Source organism: Cynara cardunculus (genome assembly GCF_001531365.2).
Source record: "Cynara cardunculus var. scolymus isolate 2C chromosome LG 10, CcrdV1, whole genome shotgun sequence".
In the NCBI taxonomy this organism is placed as follows: domain Eukaryota; kingdom Viridiplantae; phylum Streptophyta; class Magnoliopsida; order Asterales; family Asteraceae; genus Cynara; species Cynara cardunculus.
In genome coordinates, this window is record NC_037537.1 from 29,091,080 (window position 1) to 29,100,606 (window position 9,527).

At 30.3% G+C, this 9,527-nt stretch overlaps 1 protein-coding gene and 1 pseudogene across 1 annotated transcript; one reads left to right on the plus strand and one right to left on the minus strand.

The window, feature by feature from the left end:
- The first annotated feature begins 265 nt into the window (after positions 1–265).
- LOC112519734 lies at positions 266–2,696 on the plus strand (annotated as a pseudogene).
- Positions 2,697–2,996: 300 nt separating this feature from the next.
- Positions 2,997–3,655, minus strand: LOC112520236 (novel plant SNARE 12-like). The gene is made up of 5 exons (XM_025128535.1): positions 3,578–3,655; positions 3,487–3,543; positions 3,330–3,422; positions 3,177–3,251; positions 2,997–3,104 (listed from the first exon to the last, which is right to left on the minus strand). The coding sequence occupies exons 1-5, from the start codon at positions 3,653–3,655 to the stop codon at positions 2,997–2,999; spliced, it is 411 nt and encodes a 136-aa protein (XP_024984303.1).
- Between the last annotated feature and the right edge of the window lie 5,872 nt (positions 3,656–9,527).

Consider the following 9,527-nt stretch of genomic DNA (forward strand, 5'->3'; position numbering starts at 1 on the left):
CTAAAATGCCCTTTAATTATAATTTTAACTCAACCTACCATAATTACTAATTTCCTTGTTTATCCGTTGATTTGTGGTTGAGATTGGTTCTCACAGTTACCACAAACAACTCAGTTCTCCCTTGAATAGGCCCCTATATATATATATAATATAATTAAGAATTGCCCATCACTTTTCTATTTTGAAAAGGCTTTCATCAAGGTATTTTAATCTCTATATTGTAGGGTTTACATTGTTTCATAGCCTATTGCTAAATTTCTTTTAGATGGCTATGTTAAATTCACCAATTTTGTGTCCAAGAGGTATAAGCTTGAACCCACTATTATGCTTGAATTCTGTTAAATACTTACGATTTAYGGATTCGGGTTTTTCTTTCTCTACTGCAAAACTCTGCCTTGGACTAYCTCTTCCCAAAAACACTTGTTTTTGTGTTGGTGTTAACATAAACAAAGATTTTCGTGTTATAAAAGTGGTTGATGATGATGAGGATGGTCGTGGAGAAGAGCCTACACAGTCWAATTTGGACTGGGAAGATGAATTTCTAGGAGAGATTCATCCTATGAGTAAGAGAAAACAAAAAGAAATGTCTGAATTGCTTCAAGAAACAGACTCCACGGATTGGTGTGTAAGAGCAAGGAAATCTGCTCTCAGGTCTATTCAAACCAGGGGTTTGACCAGTGCCATGGAAGATCTTTTCACTGTTAATCTTAAGAAGGAGAAGAACAAGAAGAAGAGCCATAACGTTAAGAAGAAACCGGTAGTTAACAAGGAAAAGCCCACCAAGGAAAGTTTGAATTTCGATTCTGATGGGGAAGATGATGAATTGAATATTGAAAACCTTTTGGATGATAAGGACCAGCTTAAAACAAGTGTGAGTATCATGGCAGGTGGGATGTTTAAGGAAAGAAAGAAAAAAACCATGGAAACTTTTGTTGAGAGGCTATCCCATTTCTCTGGGCCACATGACCGTAGGAAACAGATCAATTTGAACAAAGAAATTGTGGAAGCACAGACTGCAGATCAAGTATTGGAAGGGACGCTGAGATGATAATGGCTGTTGCCAAAGGCTTGAGTCCTTTACCTTTATCTCCGTTAAACCTTGCCACAACTATCCACCGTATTGCTAAGAACATGGAGAAAGTTTCGATGACCAGGAGTCACAGACTTGCATTTGCCCKGCGCAGGGAGATGTCTATGCTTGTAGGTATGGCAATGATGGCACTTCCAGAATGCTCTGCTCAAGGTGTTTCAAATATYGCATGGGCCTTGTCCAAGATCGGTGGTGAGCTCCTTTATCTGTCTGAGATGGATAGAGTGGCAGAGGTGGGCTTGAACAAGGTTGGCGAATTCAATTCACAGAATGTTGCTAATATTGCTGGTGCTTTTGCCTCTATGCAGCATGCTGCTCCAGAGCTCTTTTCAGAAATATCAAAAAGAGCTTCAGATATCATTCACACTTTTCAGTCACAAGAACTTGCTCAGCTGTTGTAGGCTTTTGCTTCGCTCGTTGAGCCTGCAGACTCAATATTTGCATCTCTTGATGATGTTTACAAGGATGCCCATCAGTATAGGTGCAGCTTGGACAAGAGAACATTAAAATTCACTGAACCAAGAGGTGCAGAAAGTATCAAAGTTGAAGGCTTTCCTCCGGTTCTTGATTTCAACATGGATCAACTTGGAAACATATCCTGGTCTTGTACTGTTCTTGGGCAAATGGATCGGACATTCTTTTCCCATGTCTGGAAAACCCTGGGCTATTTTGAGGAGCAACAGATATCAGAGAAGTATAGGGAGGATATCATGTTTGCTACTCAGATCCAGCTTGTTAACCAGTGTCTGAAGCTTGAGTACCCTCATTCGTTATTGTCTCTTAAAAGTGATATTGAGGACAAAATTATTCGTGCTGGGAAAACTGCACGTTTTAATCAGAAGATCACGTCTTCATTTCAGAAGGAGGTCGGTCGTCTTCTTGTTAGCACTGGTCTTGATTGGACAAGAGAATATGTTGTAGATGGGTACACCTTGGATGCTGCTTTGATTGATCTAAAAGTTGCATTGGAGATTGATGGGCCAACACATTTCTCAAGAAATTCAGGTGGGTGGTAAATGTTAGTTGGCATTCTTTTGCTCTAGTATTGTACATTGAGCTTCTATAAACCCCAGATTCTTTTTATGCTTTTTGTCAACAGGAAACCCTTTAGGGCATACAATACTGAAACGACGCTACCTTGAAGCTGCTGGTTGGAAGCTTGTATCAGTATCTCACCAAAAAGTGAGTTCTTTCGTTGCGTTAGCCTTGTACATGTTCTTTTCTTTTTGGGAAGGGAAATCTCCTTATTTACTATAGATATAAATGTTGTCTCTACTCATCGTTCTTGATGCTTGATGATCAATTTAAGCCAAGAGCTTGTAAACTTTGCCCCCACTTCAACACTTTCAAGTCATTTAGTAAAAGATCGTGCAAGAAGATTTATTTCCTGAAACTAATGATGGATTAGTTCAAGGGGCCTTTCATTATGGTCCATCTCTTTTTTTACTTGATTTCCTTTTTATATTTTATGTTGTGCAGTGGGAAGAACTTGAAGGGAGTCATGAACAGCTGGACTACCTTCGAGAAATTCTTCAAGATCACACAGCTGATGAAGCTGGAAGGTAGTAGTAGTAGTCAAGTATCAAACCAAAACATGAGTTGATCAGTTGTTGGAAAAGCAGATCTTGTGTACAAACCATGACAACATTGTAACCTGTAATCAATTTCTCAAGGTCTATGAGTGTAATAGAAGGAAAGATTTTATATAATCTTTTTTTTGGAAATGCTTTAGTACATAAGCTTTAAGCATTTTCACATTTTATAAAATATATAAGAATGGAACATATAAATAATAGTTAACAAAAGAAAAACCAGAACTCAACTCTGTGATAACAAATAAACCTTTGAGTTTACATCATGTGTGAAATAAATAATACAATAGCCAAACAAACATTTGAGCCCAACTTTAGGAAAAAAGTTCCCCAGACCTTACATACAACAATCTTCTTGCAGAAGGAACTGGAGGAGCCAATCCTGGTATATCTCTGATATATTTGTTCTCAGGGTGCGCAATCTAATCATTTACAAGGTTCATATTGCTATCAAAACAGGATAAACAGATATAACAAGGAAATTGGTAAATCACCTTCATAATAATAATGGCAATGACACCAGATACAATAAGAAATATGAAAAGCATGATGCATTTATCTGTAGCCACCTGGAAAAACATGTCTTGTGTTAGAACTACATACATAAATAGTAGAAATACTGAACATGTGCAAGGGAAGACTGATACCTGCCGCTCTATCTCCTTTACAAGTTTGGACACCTTTTTAATAGAGAAGTGAATGGCGTCCAAATCATTAACAATGCGACCCATTTGCTCAGTCTGCATTATAATGTACAAGTGAGAATGCATAGACAGAAGACCAAAACATTTACCGTTTACTTACTTCGCCTTTTAAAGTAACAGCAGTTTGTGTTCCCACTTCAACTGTTTGTAGAACCACCTGTATTTACATAATCCGAATCAGAAAAACCAACCTGTTTGGAGTGCTCAATGGCGTGATCTGTCTCATCCATCGACTTCAGGCCAGCCTGAACAAGCTCCTCATTCGTCATTGCTATAAAACAACTGGAGCAAGTGAGCTGTTATAGATGGGTACCAAATCCCTGATGATAACAAAACATTTTACAAGGTACATCTCAATAACAATTGTGGATGTATGCCACTTCAATATTTTCTTAATCTCATTTTGAGGTATAAGTTATATGATCCATACAAAGTCGGTTACTCTGCATAAACAAAGAGAATCACATATAAAAGAAGGAAACGATGTTGGTTAATTGATAATGAACTTCAAAAACACTTTTTTCCAGATAATGTAGGATCAGAATCCATTACCAGACTCGGACATAACAAGGATCTGATCTCACCTGATGCCTCCTGAACATTGTCCCATTTCAAAGAATCCAACCTTCTTATTCCCAGAGTGCTCTGATATCTGGATCCACATGCAAAAAAGAAGAAAGTCAGAACTGATAACCAGGTGAGATCAGGGTTTAGGGATATCCAAAGCAATCGAGAATCTCCCATTCTGTGAGCACTGCGTTTATGGGAAGCAAAAGAAGGTGTCATTCTCGAGCTCAACTCATACAACCAAGGCGATTCTCGAGTACGTGCATTCTGATATGGGCACCGACAAGAGTTCCTTCGCATGGTGGCACAGTTTACATGCTGACAATTATTGACGACTACTCACCTAAGGTATGGGCATATTTCTTGAAACATAAAAGGGATGTGTTTGCTACCTTCCGTGATTGGAAGACGTTGATGGAAAAGCAAACCGACAAGCATGTCAAATTAATTTTTATTTTTATATCAATTTTTTTTTGTAAGATATGAATCAAATGTATACTTTAGCTAAGTAACCATTTTTTAATTTTCAAATGTGTATCTTCTCATTTCATACTCTTATGTGATCCATAACATGAATTAACATAAAAAATACCACAATTCAAATATCATAATATATTTCATTAAATCTACTATTTTTCTTTTACATATATAATGACCTCCAATTTATCATTTCCTCCGTCAATATGAATAATGAAAACAACACCACAATTGAATATTTTTAATACTTAAGTCCTATAATACTACTTCATGCTTTACAATCTTCATTTTATATGTATACATAGAATGACCCTTCAAAAAGTACGTTATAAACTATAGTTTTCACTATTGATATTTGTCAACATTATGCCATTTTTGTATTTAATTAAAAACTTTGTGTGTATATATATTCTTTTGCAAAAGGAGGGTCGGTCAAAAATTATATTCTAACAAATTAATTTTTCAAAGAAATACATACTCTTTTAATATACCATATATATTGTGCATTCAATCATCTTCTCATAATTGTAAGATAATAAAAATCATACCAAAAATTCAAAAAAAAAAATACTTAAATCTCATAATATCGTTTCATATGTTGATTTAACAAAAAGAAATTGTAAAAAGAGGTTAGCAAAAGATAACCAAAATCGCATCGTACTTAAAGATTTTAAAATACTTAGATCTAATAAAGATTTTTTAATTTTTATTTTGTATAGTTAACATTTTTTTTGCTAAAAAGGGGTTGACCAAAACGAGTCATCCCTTGAGCTCGGAGGGTCAGGCAAAATGAACCAACAACATGAGTTTAGAGGATCGGTTGAGAGGAGTCAACTCCATGAGTTGCCACAAAGACATCTCAACCTCCCTTCATATACCCACTATTCATTGTAAATCTTTCATATATCCATCAATGTGGGATATATAAAACTCAACCATAATTCAAGAAATGAAGAATACTCACTTCTTAGGATGTTACCTCATTCCTTGTAAGTTTTATTCTAAGATGTGTAAAGATATAAAGATAAAGATAAGAATTACTAATTGGTTTTGTCATCTCGTTGACTTTGATTTCAACCATGGTTTTTTATTAATATAATTTTTATTGTTTGGATGAAAATGGTTTTGATTTCAACCATGACTATACATTTGAACTATATCTTTCATTCTTTTGTATACATTTTGAAAAATATTTCATAACTATAAGTTTTACCATTTGATTGGTTTTGATAGATTTCGATCATGGTTTTCATAGCTGTATTTTTTATCGTTTGGTTGGAATTGGTTTTGATTCCAACCCACGACTATAGATTTTAAACATATATATATATATATATATATATATATATATATATTCAATCTACCATTTTCTTACCAACATGGAATAATCAAAACACATCATATTTCAAATTTTGAGAATACTCAAGTCTTGTAATACAACCTTACAGTACTTGGTTGTTCTTTTAATAACATTTGTTTCATATAATAAACGTTGTTTTGCAAAAAAAGGACCATAAAAATAAGACAATCCTATGAGTCAAACTTCATTTATTGACACGATTGTCATCTCATTCTTCATTCTTATAGATATCTCTTTATTCTATTCTTTCAACTTCTCAACAAGTGAGATACCTAAAGCTCAACAACATTTCACTATTTGAGATTACTTCATTCTCATAATGTCAGCTTAATACCTCTTTGTTATTCATTTAATATCATTTCATACTTTGTGCGGTTTATTTAATATATATATATATATATATATATATAAAGATATATTTTTTTATTTTGTATGATTAATTTCTTTTTGATAAAATGAGATTGGCCAAATCAAATTGAGCAAACCCACGAGTTCAGAGGATCGGTCGAAATGAGCCACAACGTGAGTTTAAAGGATTGATCAAGAATAACCATCCACAATTCAAAAATGAAGAATACCCACTTCTTAAAATGTCACCTTATTTTTTTGTGGGTTTTACTTTAATATATACTAGAAGAGTACTCGCATAATGCAGCAAAACACCTCGATTTTAATGTCCTATTTTATTATTTGTCTTTGTCGATGTTATAATACGATTTTATGTGTTTTTAAGAAAGCAATAATGATTTTATTTTTGAATAAAATATAAATTTGAAAATATCATAAAAATTTGAAAAACAAAATCAATGTTAATATCAAATCAACCTAATTAAAAGCTTTATTTTTATGTAATTTCTTTAATTTAGTTTTTTATTATAATTTAATTCAAGTTTAATAATGAAATAATTTATTTTTGGTTTAATAAAATAATATTTTATAAATATAATAATTAAGTATTCTGTTAGAACTCAATGATTATCCTATTTATATTTTATATTTTTTATATTTAAAATGAGATGTTTATATGTATTTGATTATGTTTATCTGCAGTTAGTTACAAGAATTCAGATATGAAGCTTTAATAAGTTGTACTTATGCACAATCTACTTACAATCTTGAGTTTTAAGTAATATGCATTAATAAACAGTAATTTACGTATAAAAAGTGGCTTTTAAAAGATTTTGTCAAATGTTTTATAATATAACTAGAAGGATACTCGCACAACGCAGCGAGATAAATCTCCATTTTAATGTTTAATTTTTATTATTTGTCTCTATCGATGTAATATAATTTTATGTGGTTTTGAGGAAATGATAATGTTTTTTTTGAATGAAATATAAATTTGAAAGAATTCGATATTAGTATTAAATTAACTATTTAATAGTTTTCGTTTTTTATGTAACTACTTTAATTCAAATTTTTATTATAATTTAATTTAGGTATAATAACAAAGTAATTTATTTTTGGTTTAATAATATAATTTTTATTAAAGATAATAATTAAATATTTGGTTAGAAACTCGATAATTATCCTAATTGTATTTTATATTTTTTATATTTTAAAATAAGATGTTTATCCTATATTTGATTATGTTTATCCGTAGTTAATTACACGAATTCAAACATGAAACTTTAATAAATTGTACTTAATGCATAATTTACTTGTAATCTTGAATTTTAAGTAATATGTATCAATATATAATACTTTATGCATAAAAAATGGTTTTTAAAAGTTTTTGTCAAATGCTTTATAATATAGTATAGATATAAATATAGGTTTATAATGTAACATGGAGTAAATTTTGGACCGTAATCTTCGTATCATGTAAATTTTAGGACCATTTTTTTCTATTTTATACAAAAATATCATATATGTTTTTATCATTATATTTTTGAAAATTTAATATTAAAATACACTTTAAATAATATATTTAGATTGAATAATTATTAAAAATAAAAATAAAAAATATGTAATATAATCTATATATATATATATATATATATATTAAAGAAGAAACCGCATGCAATGACGTGACCTCTTCTCAAAACAATAAAATTATTTATCTTTTTTCTCCTTTTCTCAAGCTTCTCCTATTTTAATATTTGTTTTTTATGTTTCATATTCACATTTAAGATCTTTTAATTAGGTTGTTTCAACCTATTCATGTTCTCTTTAATAAGTACTCTTTTAACTCTCATTATTTCTTTCTATTCGGTTATAATTTTTCATCTTCTCTTCATGGTACACCTCTATAATAATCTCTCAATTCATGTATTCAATTATAAATTTGTGGATGCGATTTGCATTTTTGTTGATTTGAGGTGTCATTCAATAAGACAAATCATAGTATGAGTTTTTGCTTATGTAAGTATAATATTTCTTTTTTTAGTCAGAGATATTCAAATTAAAGTTGGAATTATGTAGGCATATGGAGTTTTTGTGTGTGGATAAAGTGACATATGAATCTTTGAAGAAATAGTGTAACATTGTTTAAGAAAAAAAAATCTCTCAATTTTTCCTCTCTATTCAGTTTTTTAGGTAATTTGCACTTTTGTTTATTTGAGACGTCATTCAATAAGAGAAATATGATATGGGTTTTTGTTAATGTAAGTATAGTATTTTCGTCTTTTAATTGGAGATATTCACACTAAAATTGGAATTATACAAACATATGAATCTCTGTATTAATCTGCCAATTCTTTCTCTCTATTCAGTTATAATTTTGTAGGGGTGATTTGCATTTTTGTTGATTTGAGATGTCATTCAATAAAACTAATCGTAGTATGTTTTTGCTTATGTAAGTATAGTATTTCGTCTTTTATTCGGAGAATTCACACTAAAGTTGGAATTATGTAGGCATATGATTTTTTTTATGTGGATAAAGTGACGTGAATCTTTGATGAAATAATGTAACATTGTTTAGCATAATAATTTCTTTTAATCTCCCAATTCTTCTTTATTCAGTTTTGTGGATGTGATTTGTTTTTTTGTTGATTTGAGTCGTCATTCATGAAAACAAATATGATATGAGTTTTTATTGATGTTGATCGGTCTATTGTGATTTTTTCTCTTTTTTAGCATTGAGTTTGGAAATTATTTTCTAATATTTTTAATTCTTAAAGAAGAAACCAAACATAATGAGGTGTTATCCTCTAAACATTAGAAACCCATTTTTTCTTAGATTTTTGATTTTTTAAAATATTTGATTTATGTTAAAAGACTTTTTCATCCCTATATTTAAAATATGAAATTCAATATAATACATATATTTTATTTTACATAATTTTATTAAAACTTTTATTTTCAGGATTTTTTTATAAATAAACCAAACTATGAACTGTCTAAAACAAATCTAAAAAGCTTGAACAAGTCAAATGAAAAAATAACAAATCAATCAGACTCTTATATATCTAGAATGATCATAATACTAGCTATTATTTTCACTTTTTACAATCGCATGTAGGAAAAAAGTGGTTTCAATGAGGTTCTTGACCAATGTTGCAAATAAGTATATCATAAACTAATATAAGAAAATTGCAAAAATATTCAACAATTATATTAATGTAAATAACAACACAATTATTGCTTGGTGAATATAATTATTTTATGAGAATATATGTAGAAGATAAATTGATATGTATTATGGTAAAATAATTCTATTAATACACCTCATGATTATAATCAATATTTTCACATATTTTTTTATGATTTTGAATCAATCACAAAGTTTGATATAA